Source organism: Ornithorhynchus anatinus, chromosome 2 (genome assembly GCF_004115215.2).
Source record: "Ornithorhynchus anatinus isolate Pmale09 chromosome 2, mOrnAna1.pri.v4, whole genome shotgun sequence".
Lineage (NCBI taxonomy): Eukaryota > Metazoa > Chordata > Mammalia > Monotremata > Ornithorhynchidae > Ornithorhynchus > Ornithorhynchus anatinus.
Genome location: NC_041729.1, coordinates 38,009,945 through 38,037,879, shown reverse-complemented (window position 1 = coordinate 38,037,879; position 27,935 = coordinate 38,009,945). Strand labels below are relative to the sequence as shown.

Below are 27,935 nucleotides of genomic sequence, written 5' to 3'. Positions count from 1 at the left end.
CTATTTATTGTCTAGGATATTATATTAGGCATTCCTCAACAATTAAGCACGGGCTTTGGAGTCAGAGGTCATGGGTTCGAATCCCGGCTCGGCCATTTGTCAGCTGTGTGACTTTGGGCAAGTCACTTGACTTCTCGGTGCCTCAGTTACCTCATCTGTAAAATGGGGATTAAGACTGTGAGCCCCACGTGGGACAACCTGATTCCCCTGTGTCTACCCCAGCGCTTAGAACAGTGCTCGGCACATAGTAAGCGCTTAACAAATACCAACATTATTATTAAGACACTGAAAAACATCATGCCATTTTTGTGTAATTCGAAATGGGGTTATAGATTTCTGATGGCCCAGAATGCAGGATCCTTTGAAGAAATGTGGACAGTCCTTTGATGTCAGTCCTTACTCTTGATTTCAGCTCTAGGGATGAACCTCAGAACAATGGGTTTTTTGGTGGTTAACAATCCAAATGAATTCACCTCCAGAGGAATCTGGAAAAGGGAGAATACTAACATTTAGAAGCAAACATATTAAGATGGAAAGGGATAAAGCATACTTATTACAATTTCAACAAAAAGAGCTTAGCAACAAAGAAACCCCAGTGCATCTGCTGTACACTGGTATGCCAAGAGTAAGAGATGTGCTCTATAAAATACCCTACAGCTACAGTCATGGCATCCCTTTCTCTGCTGGATGGGCCAAGAAACCAGGGTAAAGTGAGAATGCAAACACAAGGAAGAAGAGGCACAAAAAGTTATCAACAGCCACATGAACATCACTGAGCTCCTACTTACCTAAAACTAGTGGGGACAATGGTTAAAATGACAAGTATGAGAACTAGTGTTGGCCCTCCACGAAATGTGAAGCTTCTCCCCATCATCATCCTCAGTTCCCGCTCCATCAGCCTCCAGCCCACTGCTCCCTGGACCACAAACACCCTTTCCTCCCAGACTCAAGCACGCATCCCAGGCCAGATCCTAGTCGGGCCCCATTCCCAACTACGGCAGGGTCCCAACTCTCTCCTGGAGGCTTTGGGGCCTTGGCAGGATAAAGATTGGATGATATTTGTACACTGAATTTGATTTTGACCTGGGTCTCTTGGCAAGTCCTGAGCGAGAAGTTCTGCAGCAGCCCGATTATGGCCACTTTGATGTTGAGGAGCGCGAATCTCATTCCAATGCAGTTCCTGGGGCCAGCGCCAAAGGGCATGAAAGTGTAGGGATCCCTCTTGTCTCTCATTTCTTTGCTGAACCTGTTTTTCCATTAATTGATAGGGAAAATTAGCCTGCAAGTAAATAAATAAACTGCAGTAGCTTACTTTTACCAAGTGCATTCCCATGGGGACTAAAAAAATCAGATCTGTCATCAGGAAAGACTCATACAGAATTTCTCTGACTTAATTTAACTAGACTTTAATTTTTTAGGGCTGATTACCTGGTAGGTTGACGTGGTTATACCTCTTGTTGTTTATCTTTTGAGCATTTCATTAGTGGAAACCCCACTGCTCTATACATAACTGTGATATTTGTTAATCACTTACTACGTGCCAAGCAATATACTCAGCACTGTAGTAGAAAGAAGACAACCAGGTCAGACACACTCTCTGTCCCATGTAGGGGTCACAAGAGGGAGAACGGGTGCTTAGTATCCATTTTACTGATGAGAAAACTGAGGCCAATAAAAGACCTAAAGTCACAGAGAAGGCAAGTGGCAGAGCAGGAATTAAAAGAAAAATCCCCTGACTCCTAGACCCGTGCACTGCCTGTTAGGCTAGATGCATTCTGTAAAAGCTTCATTTCTTATGAAATTACTAATTTTGTATCATGAAGTCTAAAAGGAAATAAAGGGATATGTTCTCAGAGTTTCAGATGTTTGTTTTATAAACTCATTACTGAATGCAAAATATCTGTGAAAGAATGGTGTTTGGGAGAATCCTATCTTTTCTCCTGGATCTGTTTCCCTCACTCCATGGCCATCACTCTGTCTCCTTCCTTTGACTTGGTTACTCTTTTTCAGTCCCCTATTAGCCATTCCCAAGTTGGCGTGACTGAGGATCAAACTGGGATATTGCATTCCCAAGGACATCAGCTAGGGGTGGGCAAAAAGGATAGTTATACCCTACAGTGCTTTCAGGTGGGCCTCCAGAATATCTGGGAGACACGTGGTGAATAGATGTTGCTCAGTAGTGGTAATGCACTCCTCAGTCCATCTCCATCATGTTGGGACTCAGGGTACTTCCCTTTTCCCTACCTCGTCCCTTACACAAGGGAAGAAAGAGGATGGAAGGACAGGGATGTGGATATGGAAGAGTCATCAAGAAGATTCTAGGATTCCCAGGACCCACTCAGAGGCAGAATTGCCAAACAACTCCAAAAATGCATCCTCACAAATTTTAGGTTGCCACCTAAAGTTAGATTTGACTTGTTCAAATTCAGACCAAAAAAAAAAATAAGCATTTTACAGAAAAATATCTGCCCGCAGTAATACTTTTCCCATGCAGACAAAATCATTCTGTACCTTTCAGGATGAAACTCATCAGGGTTTACCCAGTAATTTGGATCGTTATGTAGGCAAGAAACAGGGATCACAACAGTCATCCCTTTGGGGATGGTCAGTCCATTTATCTTCATGGTTTTCTTGCAGATCCTTTCAAGTCGAGATCCAACAGTGTATAACCTTAGAGTTTCATTTATAATCATGTCTAAATACTCCATCTGTACTAAGGCATCATAGGTGAGAGGTGCCTAGGAAAAGACAAATTTTAGGCGCAACAACAAAACTAGTGAAATTTCTCTGGACAGTCTTTAATTCACTAGAGAGACTGGTCAAGAAAACTCCTTTATTTTAAACACCCAAATAATGTTATTCCAAATGAAAGCTGCCCCTGTAATATTCTCTACTGTCATCTGAAAACATCTGAAAATTAATGGACATTTAATTATTCATAAGATGGAATTAATTTGAAATCATTATTTGTTGGACAAATGTGAAATTTCCCATGACCAACATAAATTCTTCTGAGACACCAGGAGAAAGATGAACACATTCCTAGGAAGGGAGGAGGAACGATGAACTGGCTGTTTAGGCCATTGCTTAGACTGGAGTTTGGAACTCTAATTTAGCAGGCTCTCCTGCCTCTTTGACTTAGATTCTGTGAAGCCTTGATCAATTAATCAGTTGTATTGATTGAGCACTAATTGTATGCAGAATACTGTATTGTTTTATCTCTGAATGAGATTCATGATATTAGAATGACATTACTTGTAAAATAGGAGTTAAATTTTCCTCCCTCCCGGTTTACACTGTGAGCCCCATATGAGAGAGGGACTATGTCCAATCTGATTATCTTGTATCTACCGCAGTGCTTAATATATAGAGCCTGGTACATAGAAAGCACTTAGCAAGTACCATTTAAAAAAATCAACAATGATTGATATTCAATTTTACAAATACCATGTGTTCCATATAGAACAATAGTGTAGAAAAGGTCAGTGTGCAAACTGCCATCTGAGAGAAGAGGGGAGAGTAGAATGCCCTCAAATTCACTGGGTATTGAAATTTCTCAACTGAAGAACCTCCCATGCCCTTGTGAAAGTACAGTCTTATTAAGTGAACTTCATTTCATTAACAGTCTTGAAAACACTTTTGAAAGAAGGCATTGAGAAATTTTCAGGGGTGTTAATGAATGAGTTATGCCATTTGTGGCTTCACCCCTTTCCCTGAGTGTTAAAAGGCGGCTCACCTTATTGGGTAGAACTTCGTCTATCTCCTCCTGCAATTTCTTCTGGACATCAAGGTGGGTGGCCAGGTTATAAGAAATGAAAGAAAGTGTTGTGCTGGAGGTCTCATAGCCAGCAAAAATGAAGGAAAATGCTTGTGCCAGGATCTCAGCATCACTCAGACCTATATGAAGAGGAAATATGGAGGTGGCACAATAATAATGACTCTTGAAAACACACATTAAGGGTGCTCACAGCTTGTCTTCATTGGCCAATCTTTTGGACTTTGTTTCCTGTCTCTAGACTCATCGTGGGCAGGTAACATGTCTACCAACTGTTGCATTGTACTCTCCCAAGTGCTCTGAGTACAGTCCTTCTGAACACAGTGAATGCTCAGTGAATACCACTGATTGATATTTGTTCATAGTATTTAGTAAAAAGGGGGTCAGAAATACTTTTAATTGTAGAAATCATAATCAGAAATCTGATGGGTCATCCCCCAAAGTTCAAAAGAAATGTTTTCATGTTGTCGTCTTCTATTTTTGTTTTGTATATTCATTCAATCGTATTTATTGAGCGCTTACTATGTGCAGAGCACTGTACTAAGCGCTTGGAATGTACAAATTGGCAACAGATAGAGACAGTCCCTGCCCTTTGACGGGCTTATAGTCTAATGGGGGGGGGGACAGGCAGACAAGAACAATGGCAATAAATAGAGTCAAGGGGAAGAACATCTCATAAAAACAATGGCAAATAGAATCAGGGTGATGTACATCTCATTAAACAAAATAAATAGGGTGATGAGATAAATACAGTTGAGCCGATGAGTACAGTGCTGAGGGGGTGGGACTGGAGGGGGGAGGAGGGGGTGGGGAGGGCTTTGAAGTACAAAAAACCTGTTACTAATGGTGAGATTTTTATCAGTGTATGTGATGTGTCTGCTTTAGAGGCATATACTCAAGAAAACCAATCAGTCAATCTATCATTAGCACTTATTGAGACCCCACAGATTCAGAATAATGTACTAAGCTACTGGGGAGTAGAAAAGGATTAGAATACATGATCTTTGCCTTCAAGGAGCTGAATATCTACTATGGGAGACAGACACTTAAATAAATTAGATAGGGGGAATAATAGAGTATAAATGCTACAGGGATTGTGGCAACAAACAGATAATTTTATCTGGAGAAAATCACTGAGAAGCAACTTTGACTTTACCAGTACATACAGGAAAGCCTCCTCCTCCTCCCTATTGTCCACCCACCCCCCGTCCCCCAGATATCACATAGCAAGGGTTGACGCTTTCCTAATGTCAAGTTGTTGCCATAGCATCATCTTTGGCCCCTGCCTGTGTGTCTTAAACCTCTTCTTTAGGTCTATAGTTCTTCTCTGTCCTTCTTCCACTTTCTTCCCCTCTCTCCTTTCTCTTTTCTCCCCCTCACATTCCCTCACTTATCCTTGCTCTCTAACTCTTTCTCCCTCCCTCTCTGCCACCATTTCCTTTTTTTAAAATGGTATTTGTTTTTTCTTTTTTAATGGCATTTGTTAAGTCTCTCCTATTAATGCCTTACCGTGGCAGGAGAGTTTGCATACGCCAGTGAAGCTTAGAAATATGCCACTGAGAGATATTCTCTTGCTAGGGTTACCAATAATGGAAAGGTCTAAGCCAAAGCATCAAAGTTGATTTTCCAGTACTGGGCAGCAGCAGTGAGGGAAGAGTCAGAGGTGTTTGATCAAGTGATCAAAATGTTGATCAAGGACAACAACAGAAACTCTGTTTTTTTTACTGCATGGAAGAAAGCAATGGTAAACCACTTCTGTATTTTTTACCAAAAATCTCCATGGATACACATACCAGAATAATTATTGAAGATAGAATGTTCTGGAGATGTGTCCATGAGATCGTTATGAATCAGAAATGACTGGAAGGTACTTGATAATCATGATTTGTTAAGTGCTTACTATGTGCCAGGCACTGTTCTAAGCACTTGGGTAGATATAAGTTCATCAGGTTGGACACAATCCCTGTCCCACATAGGGCTCACAGTCTTAATCCCCATTATACAGGTAAGACAACTGAGGCACAGAGAATGTAAGTGACCTGCCCAAGGTCCTACAGCAGACAAGTGGCAGAGCTGGGACTAGAACCCAGGTCCTTCTGAATCCCAAGCCCATGCTCTATCCACTAGGCCATGCTGCTTCTCATGATTTTCCACTCCCAGCACAAGCTGGGAGGACCCTGCCTCCTGGAAGCCCAACCCCCTGTTGCATTTCACATTACAGAAGTTGAAACTAATTTCTGTAATCTGCAGTGTCACCTATGCTCTGAATAGGTTTGAGAGAAGCAGCGTGGCTCAGTTGAAAGAGCCCGGGTTTGGGAGCCAGAGGTCATGGGTTTGAATCCCGGCTCTGCCACTTGTCAGCTTTGTGACTGTGGGCAAGTCACTTAACCTCTCTGTGCCTTAGTTACCTCATCTGTAAAATGGGGATTAACTGTGAGCCTCATGTGGGACAACCTGATTACCCTGCATCTACCCCAGCGCTTAGAACAGTGCTGTGCACATAGAAAGCGCTTAACAAATGCCAACATTATTATTAAATCTCTAAGGCTATCCTTGGTCCCAGTTCTTGGTTGAAAGAAACCAGTAGTACTGAGGCAATAACACATTCAAGCTGGGAGTCAATTTTGTCTGAGCCCTCCAACCATTGTGTTGCCTGGGTAAATTGGGCACAGTGAAAACTTCTTTTCATAGAGAAAATCTCAAAGCATGTCCCCAGGCTTGGGGAAACACTGCTTTACATCTGAAATCAAGTGATCTTGGAAAGGTATTTTCCAAGTTAGAAGAATCTTTCTTGGGCTGTTTGGATTTGGTTTCCATGAATAAGGGAAGATTCTAGGTCAGTTTCTGTGAACAATAATCCAAAGAAACTGCTGTGAAGTATTCACCCAGAAAAAGACATCACATTTTTCCTCGTATTTTAGTTTTAGGCTAAGGATACTGTACAACATGGACATGCAAAAACCAAAAAGCCCCATCTGAATTGATTATCTTGTATCTACCCCAAGGTTTAGTACAGTGCTTGGCAAATAGAAAGAGCTTAACAAATACCTCTGTTAACACTGCTATTACTTGAACACCCTCCCCGAGGTCCCCTGATTGTTTTCCTCCATGTGTCAGGAATTCAACAAACCAGAGAGAAACTCCTGGGCTACCTTTTTGGGAGATAATGCCTCCTTTGTTCTTCAAACCCTCCTTTGGGTTTTGGGTATCAAGCATCAACTGCAAAAAATTCATTCGTTGCTGGAAATGAAAGAGACATTACGAGGATTTTTGAGGAGAAGACATTCAGGTTGACCAGAATTACCTCTAGTTGGCTCCCCAGGAGAGAAAACATTATCTAATGATTACTTCTGGGTGGTTACAAAAGTTTCCTTGCTCATAATTTTTTTTAATCACAGAGCTAGTAGTCAGGGACAAATGATTTAAACTTGGTAAAGGGAACCCTCTGTGAAATTATGTATATGCTCAAATTAAAGAGGTTCCCCTTCTGAGATCATGCTAAAGCCCTTCCTTCATATGAGGCCCCATGAAAAGTAAGAGATTGGTGACAGAATAGTGGCTGAATCTTAGTTACCAAAGGTGTGGGCAGAAGAAAGGATCTAGTCACACAGACCATTTTGGAGAGAAGAAAGTGTACATTCATTTCCATTTCACATCTTTGATTTCTGTTAAATGCAAAATGGATGCTCACTTCTGAATTGCTTATCACCATGAATTGAATTCAATTTGAACTATGCATCAGGATCTTCACTCTTTCCTCCCTCCAACCTGCAAACTCACAGAAAGAGGCCACTTCACGTTTGATTCTGGAGTTGCCCCAACCTTTGGTGGTTGTAATTAAGGTATTTAGATGAGTTGTGAGATTCCATGTCTGGCATATAAAGCCATTGAGTAATAATAATAATTTTGGTATTTGTTAAGTGCTTACTATGTGCCAAGCACTGTACTAAGTGCTGGATAGATACAAGGTAATCGGGTTGTCCCACGTGGGACTCACAGTCTTAATCCCCATTTTCCAGATGAGGTAACTGAGGCACAGAGAAGTTAAGTGGCTTGCCCAACGTCACACAGCCAATAAGTGGCAGAGCCAGACTTAGAATCCACAGCCTCTGACTCCCAAGCCCATGCTCTTTTCACTGAGCCATGCTGCTTCTCAATTTAGCAGCATTAGCTTTGATTCAGCAATCCCAACGCTGATAGTCTTTATTTCCCATTCTTGAAGTAATGAAATCAAGTATTCATGGATGGCCTCACACATACTTTTCTTTAAACATTTTCTTGACTAGGTTTTCAATCTTAATTAAACAATGGCACTCACATCCAAATCTCCTGGATGAAGAATATTTTCTTTTCATCCTCTGAGAATCCTTAACTTACTTGTGGATTGCCTTGCTGGGTCCTTTCCTTTATTTTATCCATAAATCTTTTAAAGTATTCTACAGAATCGTTGGGGAATGTATTAATATTTAGAAGCTTAAGAAGAGGTATCATAAATGGAAGTACACCTGGAAGGGAAAGAGAACCAAGGTCATGAATATGGAACTGCAGTTTAAAAGTCAACTCTTTGAACTTAAGTATGAAGGCTAAATCTGTTAATAAATTCAGTTTATCCTAACTAGCTTGGATTGGGTAACCAGATATCACATAACTATCCACGAATCAGAAGATCAGTTTTCTATCATTATGTCAAGTTTTTTTGAAAATCAATGATGATAATGATTATGGTATCTGTTTAGTGCCTACTGTGTGTCAAGTACTGTTCTAAGTGCTGGGGTAGATACAAGGTAATCAGGATGGACACAGGCCCTGTCTTACATAGGGCTCACAGTTTTAACCCCCATTTTACAGATGAGATAACTGATACACAAAGAAGTTAAGTGATTCACCCAGGATCAGACAAGTGACAGAGCTGAGTTTAGAACCCAGTTCCTTCTGACTCCCAGTCCCGTGCTCTATCCAGTAGGCCATGCTGCTTCTTTTTGTCAATGAAATGACATGCCTTACCAAACTGGAAACCGATTAATTTCATGTATTGAAAATGTACAAATAATGGTTGTGTCTTATCTAGGCCAGCCTCTAAACAAAATAGGTTTTGGCACTGACAATTTTGGCACTGACACACATTGGGCTCTGTAGTTGTCTATGAGAAATATGTTGTCTTCGAGTGCACTTAAACTATTTTTCCCTTTGCAGATAGGTGCATAACAATTTACTAGCCTGCAATTTTTAACTGGTATCTCCCAGTCTTAATGGTATTTTAATGCATCAGCTGAAAATAAAACAGCAGTAGGCTAAAGAATATTGGACTACCTCTGAGGGTCATATTTTCTAATTTTATCAAAAATCTTTCGCTCTGTAAATGCAGCCCAATATTTTCCAGGCCCAAGCTATTAACCTAACAGTTACTGTGAGACTATATTTCATTCCTATTTAGATTAATCACAACCCCACTACTATGATTTTCCATGACACCTTGGCTGATTCACCAAAAGGGAAAGTCAGAGACTCTACAACATTTTCTCTCAGAAGACTTCGTCCAAGCAGACTGGAGGAAAAGGGGAGAGAACCAACAGTAAATAAGATAGCACTAGCCATTTTAGGGGTGCACTTATGAACTTTCAGAAACTTCAGATCTCAAGGGTGATCTGTTTTCTGGGTGACAAAATTCATCCCTGAAGTACTGTGGCTTCTTGGTATCCATGAGGACCAGTCAAAAGAACCAGACATTATCATCCCTTCTCTGTTAAAAATCTGAGGAATTGACATATTTGGCCTGACCAATATAGGTAAACTCTAGCTTCTGGTCAACCACACACATAAAGCTTCAAACCCAATCTGCTGTAAGGCAATTAGAGGTCCTGGGCAGACTTCTGGGTTGCACTAGGAGGCACTATTAACTGCAGAAATGCAGGACAAGGTTCTTTACCATAAACTACGCTGCTGAAACCACAGGAGTCCCACAGTGGATTTTTCACCAATTGGCCACTCCCCAAAATTGGGATCACAAAGTGAGGGGGCCCCACCATAGTTAGAAACCTGGGAAATCACTTTGCCTGCTGGTTCCCCTTCCTCTCCAATGCCAGCCCTGTTTAATGCTCAGATCCATTAAGAAACCTGGGCTCCTACAACCTAAATGTTGGAAGCTGAGTAGAAGAAAAGTATGAGTGGCCCAAAATTCAGGCCATGTCATTAGAAAAAAACCTTACAAGGTGAAGGATGGAATGTAAAAATGGGAAAATGAGTATAAGGGTTGATGGATACTAGAGGTGGGTGATGACTGAAAAAACTGGCAGAAGCAGTTTTTCCTGAATATTTAGCCTCAGAATTCTGCTGTAGTTGCACCTCTCTACAGACTCTGACCTCTTTCCTGAAGCTTCCAGAAGAATAATGTGAGCAAATGTCAATTTCCTGGAAACGAAAATCAACCGAAGAGGCATGATTTGCACTATATCCCAGAATTGCTCAAAAATATTCTACCTGAAAAAGCTCAAATTCACATACACTAGACTTAGAAAAAGGACAGACCTCAACCTAAGAGAGGTATAGTATAGCAAATAGAAATGTGAATTCCCCTAGGAAAGGACTTTGTCTGCACACAGTTATACTCCCTTAGAAAACGTGAATCTGACCGTAATAGATCATAGAGTCAACCCAGTGCCATCTCTAACATTATTATCAATGGAACTATTCCCCCACATACTTATCAAAGCAAAAAGTGGAGAAAAAAAATTAATTGATGTTAACTTCTTGATCTCCTTCACAAATGTGTTATTCATTTTGTTCAAGTTATCAATGTCCACACCAAATGAAGTACTGGTGATCACATCCAGATTGTAGGCCCCAAAGTAACTGAGAAGAGAAAGAAAACAGGATTAAAACTGATGTTCTTCAGGCTCTAGACTCCTTTGCATTATTGCATTAGTGGCACTAATGCAAATATCAGATATAATCAACAACAGTATTTACTGAGTGCCTACTCTATGAAGTGTATGCTAATTGCTGCTGGGGGACATGCAGAAGAATATACAATGCAATCCCTGCCCTCAGGAATTTATAATCTAATGGTGATAACAAGGACTCAAGTACTGATGAAAATGCAGTAGTAAAAAGAGCAGGAAAAGTAATGCAAATAATAAATAAATACACTGAAGTGAAGCTAGTCAAGGTAAATCAGAAAAAAGATATACAGATTGAAAGCCTAGTAATGGTATAATTGTTGTTATTATATGTACTTACTACACACTAAACACTCAGGTTGGACACAGTCCCTGCCCCTCATGGGGCTCAATCTACTTAGGAGGATAGAATTCTTAAATCCCATTTTATAGATGAAGTAACTGAGGCCCAAAGAACTTCATGACTTGTCCACAGTCATATAGCAGGCAAGTGGAAGAGGTGGGATTAGAACCCAGGTCTCCTGACTCCCAGGCCTGTGCTCTTTCCACTAGGCCATACTTGTAGCTCCCATGTTTAAGAATCTTATTTGTGATTTAATTTCAAGATCAGGTCATAGTAGTAGTTGTCTGTTGAGCTAAAACTGAATGAAAGGTAGCAGATCCTTTGGGATATTAATCGGCTCAGAGGAGGAATATTTTGGCCTGAATGATCTAGATGGACAGCAAGTTTGGTGACAAATTTTACAGGGAAAAAGGAACTGCACATCATTTTTTTCTCCTTCCAAACAGCTACAACATTAATACAATCACTTATCCTATCCTGCCTTGATTACTTTAGCAGCCTCCTTGTTGACCTCCCAGCCTCCTGTCTCTCCCAACTCCCATACGTCACACTACTGCCCAGATTGTTTTTCTACAAAAATGTTCAGGACATGTTTCACGATTCAAGAAGCTCCAGTGGTAACCCATCCTTACTGCATCAAACAAAAACTCTTCACCCTTGACTTTAAAACACTCAATCACCTTGCCCCCTCCTACCTCACATTGCTACTATCCTACTACAACCCAGCCCACAAACTCTGCTCCTCTAATGCTAACCTTCTCACTGTTCTTTGATCTTGTCTCTCTCGCCACTGACCTCTAGCCCACATCCTCCCTCTGGCCTCGAACGCCCTCCATCCTCAAATCCAACAGGCAATTATTCTCCCCCCCTCCTTCATAGCCTAATTTGAAAGCACATCTCCTCCAAGAGGTCTTCCCTGATTAAACTCCACTTTTTCTCATCTCCCACTCCCTTTGTCATCACCCTGACTTCTCCATTTATTCATTCCCCCCTCCCAGTCCCAGAGGACTATGTACATATCTGTAGTTTGTTTATGTATATTAATGCCTGTCTCCCCCTCTAGAATGTAACCTTGTTATGGGCAGGGAATGGATCTGTTTATTGTTCTATTGTATTCTCCCAAGTACTTAGTACAGTACTCTTTGCGCAGTAAGTGCTCAATAAATACGATTGAATGAATAAATGAATGAACTAGGCTTTGAATCTGCTTTCCCTACTACATGTTCAACTCTATGACTCACAAAGCTGAGACAAATGATATTCCAGGAACTTCTCATAAGAAAAGACAGCAAAGTGCCTTAATCTAAATTTTGTGGGGTTTTCCAGTGTATTCCTATTTATACCTATAATTTATGGAGGTCCAAACAAACCTGAAAATATGTATAGAGAAAGAAGAAATCTATTCCATGAAGTATTTGTTTCTTAATAATAATAGTAATGTTGGTATTTGTTAAGCGCTTACTATGTGCAGAGCACTGTTCTAAGCGCTGGGGTAGATACAGGGTAATCAGGTTGTCCCATATGAGGCTCACAGTCTTCATCCCCATTTTACAGATGAGATAACTGAGGCACAGAGAAGTTAAGTGACTTGTCCATAGTCACAGTTAAGTGGCAGAGCCGGGATTCAAACCCATGACCTCTGAGTCCCAAGCCTGGGCTCTTTCCACTGAGCCATGTTGCTTCTCTTTAGTAAGGTCTCAGTGTTCGAAGCATTGTATATTCAGACTGTAACCTTGGAAGCTTAAATCTAACATTTGAATTCCATTTCCCCATTTAACAGATGAGGAAAATGAGATACAGTGACGTTAACTGACCCAAGATCATACAGCAGACAAGCAGTTGAGCCAGTGTTAAAACCCAGCTGTAAGCTGTGGGTGGGAACATTCCTACCACCTCCATTATTGTACTCTCCCAAGTGCTTAGTACAGTGCTCTGCACACAGTAAGTGCTCAATAAGTGTGATTTATTGGTTTTTCTATGGTTCCCCTATTTTTGATAGGAAATAAGTCTGCTGCTAAGACAGATGTGTAAAGTGTATAAGCAGTACTTACTCCTTGATGGTCACATTCTGGTTCTTTTCTACTTTATTCTGGAGGTTTTTTACTAAAACCTCCCCATATTGGATCATCATGGGCACCATCTGAAACCAAATGAAAGCACCTGGCATAAATTCCTTTTAACTATCATAGTTTTTCCCATCCCAGGAAAGGTCTGTTTAAATAGCCAAATATATTACTCTTTCCAAATTTCAAAGACACAAATTTTTTGTCTCATTTCACATTAAGAAATTCCAAACAATCTGTCTTATGGTTTTATTTGATGCTCTACACAGAATAAGCCCTCAGCCAATACTATTTTTTGATGACATTTGTTAAAGACTTACTATGTGCCAGGCACTGAACTAAGTGCTGGGATAGATACAAACTAATTAATGTTGGTATTTGTTAAGTGCTTACTATGTGCAGAGCACTGTTCTAAGCGCTGGGGGTGATACAGGGTAATCAGGTTGTCCCACGTGAGGCTCACAGTTAGTCCCCATTTTACAGATGAGGTAACTGAGGCACAGAGAAGTTAAGTGACTTGCCCAAAGTCACACAGCTGACAAGTGGCAGAGCCGGGAGTCGAACCCATAACCTCTGACTCCGAAGCCCAGGCTCATTCCACTGAGCCACGCTGCTTCCCTAATTAGGTTGGACACAGTTCATGTTCCACATGAAAGTCACAGTCATTCATTCATTCGATAGTATTTATTGAGCACTTACTGTGTGCAGTCTTATTCCCCATTTAACAGATGAAGAAACTGAGGTTCAGAGAAGTTAACTGACTTACCCGAAATCACACCACAGACAAGCAGCTGAGCCGGTGTCAGAACCCAGGTCGTTCTGAGTCCTAGGCCCGTGAACTATCCACTAGTCCACACTGCTTCTAATTGGTGGATTAATTTGTTGATTGATTGACTGAAGGGTAAATGTAAAATAACCTTAATGGGTTTATTCTCTAATGCCACTCTTTCCCCTCTCCTTGACTGCTTCTTATTTTAGGCAGTTCCAGACTTCCTGGTTTTTACCTCCTTTAGTTTTCCACTGGTGAATGTAGGTGACACCAATGTGCGTAATTCTTTCCAGCGTTCGTCCTTGGCACTGAAAATTGACTCTGACATTATCCCCTCAATACCTGCCATCTGAAAAGTAGAAATCCGGGTCCACATTCAATCCACATAATTATTAGTCATAATAATAGAGCCAGTCAAACATCGGAGGGAAAGTCTTCATTTATATCCTGTAATTTTGGTTTAGGGAGGAGAAATTACCATTGGGTTCTGTTTCTCCACTAAAGTAGCAAAATAATTGATAATAATAATGATGGTATTTGTTAAGCACCTACTATGTGCCAAGCACCATTCTAAGCACTGTTCCAGGTCTGAAGGAATATCGATTGGCCTATCCTCTTCATTTCAGTCAGGGCTGCACTAATGGTATTTTTAGAAATAAGAAGAAACCCCCTCTCTTCAGACAATTAATGGTCCCTATGGGATTGTGTGGTGGCTGGATCAATCCCACTGAGACATTCATTTGTATAATTGCCTATGAGTTGCATGGTGAATTGTGTTCCCAAAGGCAATACAAGTGCAACTGAACAAGCCTGCAGGGACCTTCTGTTATTTGGTAGCTGGGGCTAGTTTGAACAATTTTTCAAGCAAAGCCAGGACACTTCCTAGCCCTGTCCTTTGGACATTTAAAGTTTAAAGAGATGCATTTCCATTTTCATATGTTGACTCAGTTCTTTAAATTACCAAATGGTTATTTCATATCAGAAACTTACCTGCCGATTAGTGAAGTTAGTGAACACTTCTTTCACGAGTACACTTTTAATGATGTCTAGGTCCAGGACAGCAATTTTGGCTTTCCGGCCTTCATATAACCTGTGCCCCAATTTGAAGAGATTCATAGTGGCAGGAAGTTAGAAAATACAAGGATTTGAAAAGAAATGGTTCATTCAAGTTTCTCAGCATCTTAAAGGGCAGAGGTGAGGCTAAGGGAAATGCTAGGATCACTTCTAGACTATGAGGCTGTTGTGGGCAGGGCTTGTCTCTGTTGCTGATTGTACTTCCCAAGCGCTTACTACAGTGCTCTGCACAGAGTAAGTGCTCAATAAATATGATTGAATGAATGAATTCTTCATTTGAACTCAACAGAATTTGAGTTTTGGAGTAAAGTGAATGCTGGGTCTCCTCTCAGGGTCACACCTGGAGAGTTTCCAGTACTCTACCAGTCTCAGCTACTGGCGGGAGAGTCAAGCAGAGGCCTATCCATTCCATTCCTAGCTTGGCAGTGGCTAGCGAACGGAAGGCAATCTGCTACAAGTCAAAACTCACCCATGCTGGGCAACAGCGGCATGGGAGAGAGTTGATGGAGGAGGCTCGAGTTTACTGCATGAAAGGTGGCAATGGTAAACCACTTCCGTATTTTTACCAATAAAACTCTATGAATATACTACCAGGACAATTGCAGATGGAGAGCAGTGCGTTCTGGGAGAGATGTGCCCATGGTGTAGTTATGGGTTGGAAACGACTTTACGGTGTAAGACAAGACAGGAACCCTGAGCTCTGTGACTGGATTGATACTAGTCTTGCATGAATCAACTTTTGAGACGGAGTTTTCTTTCCTATAGTAACCTATATCCAAAATTGCAGGATTTTTTGCAATTGTCCAAATTTAAATCACACCTTGAGGGACTACTTTGCTTCTCTGGATTGTTTCTTAGGGATTCTCTGGATATGGGAGTTGGCTTCTCCAAGTTATTGAAACCTAGAGAACTGTCCTTGTCTGAAGTGGCATCTTTGAGCATTTGGGAGCAAAATATCAGTAGTGGTACTATAAAAACAGCAAGCAGCTCAACCCAACTGTAAATATATTCTTTTTATTGCACCTCATGAGGATTGACTGGGTGACAAATATGAACTTTGGGTATAATACTCACCCCCATATTTTCCCATATTTCTGAAAACATTTCTTGTCAAACTCATCCATACCCTGTGAAAAGAGGTTTTAAAATGGGATTAAACCAGGGACTGGCTAAAAGGGTTGAAGTAGATCGAGGTGATCTTACTCTTACTTTGGCTCAAGTATCTGAAAGCTCACTGTGGGCAGGGAATGTGTCTGTTCATTTTTATATCGTACTCTTCCGAGAACTTCGTACAGTGCTCTGCGCACAGTAAGCACTCAATAAATATAATTGACTGACAGAGTGGACCTGCCTAGAAAATGGCAAGTTCTAAAGTAGGACTCTGGGTTTTCAAGCCTCCTCTGACAAACTTTACACCCTCAACCCCCATCACCCCTCAGAAACGGGACAGGTCAAGTTGAAAAACTGAATAGGAGAATCCTCTGTGATGTATGGTTCTAGCTAGTAACTGTTGATTGTTCAAGGTTGCTGGATTAGGCTGCCTCCTGAAGTCTATTCCTCCTCAGTAATTCTATGATTGATCAAGACAATATTAGGGGAAGATGGGCAGATTTCAGTTTGGAGATTATTTTCATCCTTTATTCACCCCTCCCTCAGCCCCCACAGCACTTATGTACCTATCTGTAATTTATATACTTATGTTAATGTCTATTCTTGCCCTCTAGGTGTAAGCTTGTTGTGGGCAGGGAACCCGATTCTGTTTTATTGTACTCTCTCAAGCACTTAGGATAGTGCTCTGCACACAACAAGTGCTTAATAAAATACAGTTGATTGATTTATTGGTTGATTCCTAAAGTCCTTGGAGAACAGGCACAATTCTGACTGAGTTGTCTGGCAGGCCCATGGCAAAGGAGCTTTTAGTGATCAGTCACCACAGGGAAGCTTTGGTAGAGGGGAGATGTAAACAAGCTTATCTTCACTGTTATAAGTAAGGTTACCCCATAAACAAGGCTCAACTAGATCTTTTACCTTCTGTGGTCAAGAAAGAAAACTTGTGCCTCCTTCCAGAGCCAGTTTTAGGAACCAGAGCTAGCATTTGGTGACAAGGAGAGATGGGGAGAAGAGGAATCAAAAAACAGTGTAGCCTTCCTCCTTAAACTGCCTTCTCTGCAGACTAAGCCCATGATACCAAGGGTCGGGTGTCCCACACTGATCCAGGTTTGGTCTGGGATGGAGATTTTTAAAGGCAGAACTCCTGCAACAGCAATTAGATTGGCTCTTTAATCCCACTTCATCTTTACCAGCTCAGAGCCACCAATTTTTCTAAGCCCCTTGATTGACATCCTGGCTGCCTTCCCTGCTTCCACCCACCCTAGTTGCAACTGTCCATAGAAGCCATTTCAAAATTGAGTGACTTCTATTACATCCTAAATTTGTAGCAAAATGAGAATTCATGGAGGTCACACTACAAGCCCTTCCCCAAATATATTAACCATCCCTGTTTTGCCATAGCTAAATAAACTGGGAGCTAGAAAAATGAATAAAAATGTGAAGTGTAAATATGGCTCCAGTCTCATCACAGACAAGGAGGGAATCCTAAAGAGATGGCAAGAACATTTCAATATCCTTTTCTAGAATGGAATGGTTCTCTGGAAGGAAAATCTTCAAAAGGAAAGACTAGGAGGTAAATGAGAAAGCAAAACTAGGAGCTGTAAACATTGAGCATAATTTATTTGCTGAATTACCTGAGCGATTAGGCCAACCATTACTGTTCCAGGAATGACCTGGCCTTTGAGCAGAATTTGTGAGATTAGAAGAACACTTATAGTGGACTAATATATTTGGAGAGTGCCCAAGCACCCTCAAAAACTTACTTGAGAATAATCCAGAATGTTTCCCAAGAAAGGAATGGGCCTTGGCCCAGGAATCCTCAATTTCGTGAAGACTCCATACGGCCAGATCCCATATCTGCAAAGTTAAAGCAGGTCTTGGATTACAAATGAGCTATTAAAACAATGATGATGTTGAAGGATCTCACAATTCTGGCAAGGAGGTTTAGTCTAATAACAACTGTAATTCAGGGACATGTAACTTTACCTGTGGGAAGGTGTGGTCGCAAAATACAGAGTTTGATATAGGCATTTAAGAAGCAAAGTGGCTTGGTTCAGACTAGCCAGGGCAGCACTATACATGGAGTTTAACTCTAACCAGGCAGAGGTTTCCACATTTAAGCCTTGGCGTGCCCCTGCAGTCTACCCCAATTTATGCTTCTGCCTTGGGGTTATAATAGAAATTTATCCTAGCACCTGTGGGGGAATTATGAGATTGCACTCCCTGAAGTCTGGTTAAAGGAGAGGAGTGGGTTGGGGAGACAGTGAAAGAGAAGGGATGAAAGGAAGAGAACCCTTACCCTGGAGGGATCGGCGAGCCCACCTCACCTCACAGCTACAGTCTGTAATCTCTCAGCATCTCTAAGGAGTGAGGGGATAGGAGATTTACAAAGTGTCAAAGACCTGGAGCAACCTTAGTCCCTCTTTCTCCAGTTTCCCAAAGATAGTCTTAGCTTAACCATTTGGCTTCCATGTGGGATTGGTGTCAGACCATTGGAATTTGCTAGGCACTTACTGTGTGCCTGGCACTCTACTAAGTGCTGGAGTTAATACAAGATAATAAGGTTGGGCTCAGGCCCTGTTCCATATGGAAAATACCATCATAATCCTCCTTTTACAGGTGAGGTAACTAAGGCACAAAGAAGTTAAGTGATTTGCCCCAAGTCGCACAACAGACAAGTGGCAAAGCCGAGATTAGAACCCAGGTTCTCTGATTCTCAGGCCTTTCAACTAGGCCACATTGCTTCTAGCCTAGAGAGTGAAGTGGCCACTGCAGTCTATCCACAGCTTATAATTCTGCCTCTGGGTTAAAATAGGAATTTATCTTAACATCTGTGGCTGATTTCTCAGACTGCATTCCCTAAACTCTGTTTTAAAGAAGAGGAGTGTGGGGAGGGGTAACAGAGGAAGGGAAAGGATGGAAGAAGAGAACCCTTACTTTGGAGAGATAGGGGAACCCGTCTCTCCTCACAGCACCAGTCTGCTCCAGACTTCTGAGAAAGCTAATAAGAAGTGGATTTATGACTATAATTTTTTGTCCATTTTAGCAAACAAGGACTGATATGTGATAGGCTGTGCTGTCAGACCATCTTTTCGGCACTACAGGGCCTTCACCCACCCAATAATAATAATTCATTTGTTAAGCACTTAATACATGCAAAGTGTTGGGGTAGATATGATATAATCAGTTGGGACATGGTCTCTATCCAACACGGGGCTCACAGTCTAAAGGGGAAGGAGAACAGCTAATTGAGCTCCATATTACAAATAAAGAAATAGAGGCACAGAGAAATGAAGCACATTGCCCTAGGTCATATTCCAGACTAGAGTCAGACTGGTACTAAGATCTGCCCATTAGGCCATGCTGAATCCTCCTGATTGACAGCTGCTTTAGCCTTTTCCTCCCCAGTGTTCCCTTTGCCAGTCTGCCTGGGCTCTGGGACCTTCTTTAGGGCCACCTGGCTGGTCAGGTCTCTTAGGACCAATGTTCTCTGTCCATGGGATAACAACTCCTGCATATTCACAGTTTTCAGGCCACCTCCTGGCACCAAATAAGGATTAAAGCAGGCAAAGCAGAGAGATGTCTTCTCCGCTGGCAACATCTAATTACATCACTGAACTAATACCAGTTAAAGAGGAAAGGGGTAGTGAGGGCATAAAAGACCCAACTAGGAAAAGAGGGGCATTTTGTCATGACTGTCTCAGTATCATAAGGACAAACTACCATGACTCTCCACTTTGGAGGAGCTGAGGGAAGCCCTGTGGAAAGGTAAAGATGATGAATAGAGGAAGAGCCAGTTAATGTCATGGATGGAGAAGTAACTTAAAAGGATTTAGGAACCTGGATTCTAGTTCTGGAGTTGTACAGAATTGACTAGAGAGAATTATGCTTGGATCTGGATTTTGATTTTAGCCTCTTCATAACCAATTATATTTTCTTTAAGTCTGTTTAATCTTGTTTATGATTTATTTACTACTTACACTTCCTTTCTTTATCTTTAGTTAAATTGTTTGAATCCCCTTTATTTAAAGAGGGAAAGTCTGAGTGTCCTATATCAGGGATACTTATATTCAGATCCACCCTAACAAGGGAGGAATTCAGAGAACCTCCTCCAAGGTATCTGCCCTAGCAGAAGTCCATCCAATCCCTATGAATCCTAGGGAAAAAGCTCTCAATACCAGATTGGTAGTGGTAATTAACCTGATTAACCTCAGAATGCCCCAGCTGGGGTATCTTCCCAGAGAAAAGTGAAAGGCTAAGGACCTCTGAAATCATAATTATCTCCGGATGTTAGGATTAGGGAAATTCCTACCTATTGGTAGGGAGCCTTGGTAAAGGGCAGGTGATCTCTTGGGGAACCATTGTGCCATTCCAGCACCCACACAAGGCAAGGTGCCCAAAGCATAGGAGAGGAAATGCCTGAAGGGACAAACACACAGATTTCAGTGTTCATAGGGCAGGCTCAGACTACTGATATGTAATTCCAAAACTTGTGGTCCTATCTGTATGGCTCAGTTTAGCATATAAACCTTGGGTTTGCCCTATGCACACCTGGGCCTAGATATTCACTTCAGTGTATGCTTTTCCCATGCAGAAATGACCAGTGAGTGGAATTATTATGATAGGAAGGGCTTTAAAGTCTCAATGACTTAAAAAAAGTCAGTGCCCACGTCAGTGCCCACGCCCCACAGTGGAGAGGCAATCCCTTCTGAGCGATGACACCCCGCTGTTGGAGGGAAAGGGAAGAATTTAGGTACTTTAAGGAACTGGAGAGAGTTGAGGAATGAGAAAGTTATCATCCAACTAGAAACTTGTCCAAAACTGAATCACACAATCTTAATTTTGGGAAAGCAATTCTTAGACTGTAAACTCCTCAAGATTGGGGATTAGTTCTTTTTGACACCATAAATTATCTTCACACTGCAAGCATGGAGGAAACCATGATTAATAATGATTTAAGTACTCTCAACTTTTTCTCTTTGTGCTTTCCCTAAGCAGATTATTTTTCAGACACATTTTTGTTCAGAATTGGGGCACAAACCAATATATGCTAACTATTGATCCTATACAAATTCCTGTAGGGAAAAGAGCGTATTATAAAACAGCTTAATTTACAGTATCAGGAGAGCCAGGAATGTACTAAAAATATCCAGATTTCCACAAAAAAATTTGATTCTCTTTAGCAAGTTTTTCCTCTGCCTTCAACCTTCTAACTTTGGGAATCCCTCTTTCAAGGCTCAGTCCTGGATCTACTTCTATTCTCTAACTATACCCACTTCCTTGGAGGACTCATTCACTCCCATGGATTCAATTACCATCTCTATGTGGATGATTCCCAAATCTACCTCTCCATTCTGTGACTTCTCTTCTTTTCTACAGTCTCACATTCCCTCCTGCACTTAGGACACCTTACTTGGTTTTCCCACCAACATTTCAAGTTTAACATATCCAAAATGGAACTCCTCACCTCCCACCCAAATCCTGTCCTTCCACTAATTTTCTTACCACCATAGACAACACCACCATCCTGCCTCTCCCACAAGCCCATATTCTCAACTCATTTCTCTCATTCAATCCAAACGTTGAATCTGTCATGAATCCTGTTGGTTCCATCTTCAGAACATCTCTAAGAGCCAACCATTCTTCTCCATCCAAAATGCTACCGTCCTGATCCAAGCACTTATTATAATAATAACGACGATGGTATTTTTTAAGTCCTTACTATGTGCCAAGCACTATTCTTATCTTATCCCGCCCTAATAATTCCATCAGTCTCCTCTCTGATCCCCCTGCCACCTGTCTTTCCCCACTCAAGTCCTTAATTCACTCTATTACCCAGATGATTTTAAAAAAATCAATCCATGTCCCCCATTCCTCCGGAACCTCCAATAGTTTCCCAACTACCTTCACAACAAACAGAACCTTTTCTGTTCATCCCTTGCTTCCCCAACCTTACAATATGTGCTGAAGGCATCACAAGGATACAGTAACAGAATGTGAATAGTGCAGCTTCCACACGGTGATGAAAAATCACCAACAAAATCACTTTAAATCCAACAGGCAGCTGCATTGTATAGGTAAAGGGACAAGACCAAGTTAGAAATAATACCAGGGATTAGTAGCTGTATTGATTTATAACAGCCGAAGCCAATAAACTGGGTACAACTAGGTCTGTGCCCACTTAGGTACTCCTTGTGTAAGCAAGCTCTTCTGTGAAATCGGACTTTACCACCAGAAAGGAGGGAGAATAGGAAATACAGATAATTTGTATTCTTCCTTGGGATTATGACAACCCACAAAGCCAAACTGACAAAAACTAGAGACACTGCAAAGAGAATGAAAATAGCCGAAACAGAGAAGAACCTTTACATTTTAAAACCGTAACTCTTTTGAGGCCAAAATACCCAACAGAATAGCACATTTCATCTGCAAATACAATCTCAGTGATGTTTCCTTTTCCAGAGTTAGATTTATCTTGGGGAAACTGAATAATATCTTGAGTTCTCAATCCACCTTCCCCTTCAAGTCCCAAAATGGAAATAATATGAGATCTGAGAGGTCCCCCCCCTGCAGACCTGAAGTTAGCAACACCAGCTTTCCTGGGTTGTTGAAGGAAAATAAACAATCCAAGCTCTCTGCTCAAAACCTGAACTCCAAAAGATTTATTAAAGGAGGAAAAGAGACACTCAAAGAGTGCGGTAAATGATTTTTATGTTCCTCTCTGGACATAACTAAGATCAATCATTTATACCGCCTTTATTCTCTTGGCTGCAGGGTAAGGGATTTGGGGCTTTATCTCAAATAATTGTAGGTGACAGGGAAAGATTTGAAGACCCTCCAAAGATATACTAGTTAAGTTTTAATGGAAAGTCTAAAGTCTTCCCTTATGTGGAAAAAAAAAAATCCCAAACATACATTTTCAATCCAGCAAAGAGGGAATTTACAACTAGCTCTTCTTGTCTTCATTTTTCCAGATTTGCTGAAAGCTGTTTAAGACCAGAGAGGTGTGAATTGTTGCCAGGTGATTGTCTTCTCAGGCCACCTCTTAATTTGCCCAAGACTATGGTTGATTGACAGCCACCACCTCTCAAATCAGGTCTTCACTGCCAGTCTGCCTGGATGCTGGGGACCGGGTTAATGCTCATTCATTACCCTATTTATTTTGTTAATGAAATGTACATCACCTTGATTCTATTTAGTTGCCATTGTTTTTACGAAATGTTCTTCCCCTTGACTCTATTTATTGCCATTGTTCTTGTCTGTCTGTCTCCCCCGATTAGACTGTAAACCCGTCAAACGGCAGGGACTGTCTCTATCTGTTGCTGACTTGTTCATTCCAAGCACTTAGAACAGTGCTCTGCAGAGAGTAAGCGCTCAATAAATACTATTGAATTCAATACCCTACTTAGACTGTATTTATTGAGCGCTTACTCTCTGTAGAGCACTGTTCTAAGCACTTGGAATGAACAATTCGACAACAGATAGAGACAATCCCTGCCCAACGAGAGGCTCACAGTCTAAATGGGGGAGACAGACAGAAAAGCAAAACAGAACAAAACAAGTAGCCTGGCGTCAATATCATCAAGATAAATAGAATCATAGATATATACACATCATTAACAAAATAAATAGGGTAATAAATAATATATACAAATGAGCACAGTGCTGAGGGGAGGGGAATGGGGGAGGGGGAGGAGCAGAGGGTGGGGAGGGGAGGGGGAGCAGAGGAAAAGGGGGCTCAGCTGAGGGGAGGTGAAGGGGGAAGGGGGAAGAGCATAGGGTGGAGGGGGAGCAGAGGGAAAAAGGGAGAGCTCGGTCTGGGAAGGCCTCTTGGATGAGGTGAGCTCTCAGTAGGGCTTTGAAGAGGGGAAGAGAGTTAGTTTGGCGGACCTGAGGAGAGAGGGCATTCCAAGACAGCGGTAGGAATTCCTTCCAATGTAGGAATGAAGGGTATAGGCCTGTGGGCCAGAAAAGTTCAAAATGTTATTTAGCCATTAATTGGGATGCTGATGACATGGGCAGGGATTGTCTCTCTTTATTGCTTTATTGCTGAAATGTACTTTCCAAGCCTTAGTACAGTACATATGGTAGCGCTCAATAAATATGATTGAATAATGAGTGAATTAATATTTCTTCAGGGACAGGGAGGAAAGGTCTAGAGCAGAATTTGTCATAGATGGCTCCAAAAACATCACCCCTGACTGCCTGGAGTTCTTTCTTCAGTCACTGCTTTGGTGCATAGGCTTAGATTTAAGTCATAAATGGATCATGCCATTGAAAAGTTCGCTTGCCCCATGCAGAAGCTAATGCTCTCTTTCCTTTTTTTGTTTCTGTCATTGATTCAGTGACTTCCTTTTTTTCCTGTTTAGATCCTACAGCAGATATCTTAATAATGATGACAATAATAGTGGTATTTTTCAAGTATTTGCTATGTGCCAAGGACTGGACTAAATGCTGGGATAGATCCAAAATAATCAGCTCCCACATGGGCTCATAGTCTAAGTAGGGAGAACAGGTTTGAATCCCCACTTTACAAAAGAGGAAACTGAGGCACAGTGAAGTTAGCCCAAGGTCAAACAGCAGGTAAGTGGCTGAGCTGGGATAAGAACCCAGGTCCTCTGATTCCCAGGCCTATACTCTTTCCACTAGGCTCCATGGCTTCCCACAGATTGCCAAAACCCGGGATTCTACTAGGGACCTTAAGATCTTCAGGCTAACATTCTCCCAGCTGAGCTGTTTTGACCCATCAATTTCAAGAGCTCAAGTTGGATGAGGCTGAGTGCTTGTAAATACAATACACCCACAAATGCAAAAATATACTTACAACATGTTCATGGACAAGTCTCCTCGTAGGCAGGGAACATGTCTACTAACTCCATTGTACTCTGTCAAGTATTTAGGACAGTTATCTGCACTCAGTAAGCACACAATAAATACCATTGATTTATTGATAAGCATTGTTTCCCAAACATACACATCTATTGGTACACCACAGCATTCTTAGGCAAAGTAGTCCAAGTCCCAGAGTATAGATCTAAGCATGCACATATTTGACAAAGCTTTGGAAAAACACACACACGTACTTGACAAAGTATTGGATTTGACAAGGCAGTAGTGCCATTCTAGGTGGTCAAGCTAGATACATTCCCCTCTACCACCCTGCTCCTGTGAATCTACAGCCTTGGTTTCCAGAGCAATGCTACCTCCCTATGGAGAGCCAAACTATGCAGAAGTGATCTCTGGAGGGGGTTTCAGCAATGCCACTCTGGAAACTGAAAACCACGCCTCCACCTCCAAACCCCCTGCCACCAACACCCCTTCAACCACCCCCAGTTTACCCTTGTGCTTGAAGTAAAATGTTAGTCCCTCTGCACCATCAATCGGTCATATTTTTTGAGTGCTTACTGTGTGCAGAGCACTGTACTAAGCGCTTGGGAGAATACAGTGTAACAGAGATGGTAGACTTGATCCCTGCCCACAATGAGTTTACAGTCTAGAGGGGGAGGCAGGGATTAATATACATTTATTATAAATATATACATAAGTGCTGTGGGGTTGAGAGGTGGTGAATAAAGGGAGCAAATCATGGGGGCACAGAAGGGAGTGGGAGGAGAGGAAAAGAGGGAGGGCTTAGGCAGGTAAGGCCTCTTGGGGGAGATGTGCCTTCAATAAGACTTTGAAGGTGGGGAAAGTAATTGGTTGGATGCTGAGCGCTAGGGAAAGTACAATGTAATATTCCCTGCCCACAGGAGCATACAGTCTAGAAGGGGAGACAAACATCAATATAAATAATTACAGATATGTACTAAAGTGCTGTGGGGCTGGGAAGGGGGGGCGTGGTGAATAAAGGGAGCAAGTCAGGGTGATGCAGAAGGGAATTGAAAAAGGGAAAAGAGGACTTAGTAAGGGAAGGCCTATTGGAGGAGGTGTGCCTTCAATAAGGCCTTGAAGTCATCATATTTATTGAGCACTTACTGTGTGCAGAGCACTGTACTAAGTTCTTGGGAGAATAACTATAAACAAACACATTCCCTGCCCACTGTGAGCTTTCAGTCTAGAGGACTGTAGCAGGTGGGGAGAGTACTCCTCAGCATTTGGCAAAGTACAGAACAGAATTGGTAGATGTGATCTCTGCCTATAAGGAACCTACAGTCTTAAAAGGGAGGCAAAGATTAAAATAGATTAGGGATGGGTCAGCTGAAACACCTCTTCCAAGGAGCTGGCATTCTCCCTAGAGTGGCAGGCATTCACTTTCCTCTTACATTTATCGATTGATTGATCGACTGCCCTCCACAGATGTCATGGGGTGCCCATGGGAGTACCCTGTTGAGAATGAAGGATGAGACAGCTTCAGGCTTGCACAGAGGAATTGATTAGCATGCTAGTGTTTTGCCAAGCAACCACTCAAGGTACTAGGCCTTTGGCAATGTATAATCCCTAGAAAATTTAATGAAAGGCAGGCACTGCCCATAAGGAATTCAGAATCTAAAGGGGAAAGAACTTGGAAGAAGGCTCAAAACAGTGGAGTGATTCCCCTGCTGTCTGCTCCTCCTTGCCTCCACCACAACCCCAGGCCAGAAAGCAGAAAAAAAGCAACTGTATACAAGTTCCTTCATTCTGTGCTGCTGTGGGGGAGTGGTTTCCATCTTAGGCAGATAGACAGTTTGAGGGTGGCTCTCCTGCTCACTGATGTGTGAATAGAAGGGTTTGCGCTGGGAATTTCTGACCGGTTTGCTTTGAGACGAATGGGTGCCGACTGGTCTTACCTTAGTTTCCGGGGGCATATTCAGAAGAACCAGGTAACTTCCCTTAGCTTTACCAGGTCTCTCAGTTGCTAGGAGTTCAAACTTTAAAACGTCCCCCTCTTTCTCCCATTTCTATCTGATCGGAAGCCTGCTAAGTCCTTTTCCTTTTAAACTGGCTATGCTCTGTGAGATTCTGACTTTAATTGAAGCAGTGGCTTTGTAGCTCCAGAAGATGAGTTATATCTGCTGAATTTCTCAGGATTTTGGAGATCAAGCCCTGGTCTGGAAAAATGAGTGAACTTGGGAGGACTCAGAGACTGTAAGAATGTGGTTTGGTTGGATGGATGTCAGGACCAGAGCAAAGTGATTAACCTCTAGCTTGAGGTGAAGAGGAAAAGGAAGAAGCTTGTTTTATACCAGCAGTTTTCTCTAAAGGCAAGAGAATGAGAGCCAGAACTATGGTTTCATGCTGTTCGATGCACTGTGATGCTTCTCCTCTAAATGTAGTATAGAGTTCAAGCGCTTAGTGCCACTCACACGATAAGCACTAAATGTGATTGCTTGATTGATTGATTGAGTTGATGGGGACGATGGCGATGACCAGGACCATTCTTAGGCTTTCTGAAGATGACTTGTTAACTCTTGAAGTCACCCTCCCCCCTCATATTCAACAGACCACCACTTTCCCCATTAAAATTAAATTAATTAAAATCACTTCACCAAGAGCCCTCCCTGACTACACCCTCCCTGATGAGAAGCAGCATGGTGCAGTGGATAGAGCATGGGCCTGGGAGTCAGAAAGTCATGAATTCTAAGCAGTGTGACTTAGTGGCAAGTGGCTTAGTGGCAACCCCTCAGGCATGCGAGTCAGAGGACATGGGTTCTAACCCTGGCTCTGCCACTTGTCTGCTGTGTGACCTTGGGTATGCCACTTCATTTCTCTGTGTCTGTTACCTCATCTGTAAAATGGAGATTAAGACTGTGAGCCCCACGTGGGGCAACCTGATTACCTTGTATCTACCCCAGTGCTTAGAACAGTGCTTGGGCATCTAGTAAGTGCATAACAAATACCATCATTGTTATTACTACTATATATTATTATTCTAATCCCAACTCTGCCACTTGTCCGCTGTGTGACTCTGGGCAAGACACTACACTTC

General features: G+C 41.9%; 1 protein-coding gene and 1 non-coding gene across 2 annotated transcripts in view; one reads left to right on the top strand and one right to left on the bottom strand.

Annotated features, from left to right (window-relative positions):
- Window positions 1–210: 210 nt before the first annotated feature.
- The window catches only part of LOC100082190 (cytochrome P450 3A21-like), a 31,056-nt gene continuing 3,331 nt past the window's right edge, over window positions 211–27,935 (bottom strand). The window contains exons 2-13 of the mRNA XM_007656887.3: window positions 17,794–17,887; window positions 15,995–16,047; window positions 14,837–14,936; window positions 14,082–14,195; window positions 13,066–13,154; window positions 10,476–10,624; window positions 8,153–8,280; window positions 6,928–7,015; window positions 3,737–3,897; window positions 2,512–2,738; window positions 1,084–1,246; window positions 211–485 (exon numbers count right to left, since the gene is read on the bottom strand). Of these exons, the coding sequence (XP_007655077.2) occupies window positions 390–485; window positions 1,084–1,246; window positions 2,512–2,738; window positions 3,737–3,897; window positions 6,928–7,015; window positions 8,153–8,280; window positions 10,476–10,624; window positions 13,066–13,154; window positions 14,082–14,195; window positions 14,837–14,936; window positions 15,995–16,047; window positions 17,794–17,887 (1,462 nt within the window). The 3' untranslated portion in view covers window positions 211–389. The remainder of the gene's footprint in view (window positions 486–1,083; window positions 1,247–2,511; window positions 2,739–3,736; window positions 3,898–6,927; window positions 7,016–8,152; window positions 8,281–10,475; window positions 10,625–13,065; window positions 13,155–14,081; window positions 14,196–14,836; window positions 14,937–15,994; window positions 16,048–17,793; window positions 17,888–27,935) is intronic.
- On the top strand, window positions 15,243–15,379 carry LOC114809269. Its single transcript, XR_003757057.1, has one exon. It is a non-coding gene; the product is annotated as a small nucleolar RNA SNORA7 (small nucleolar RNA).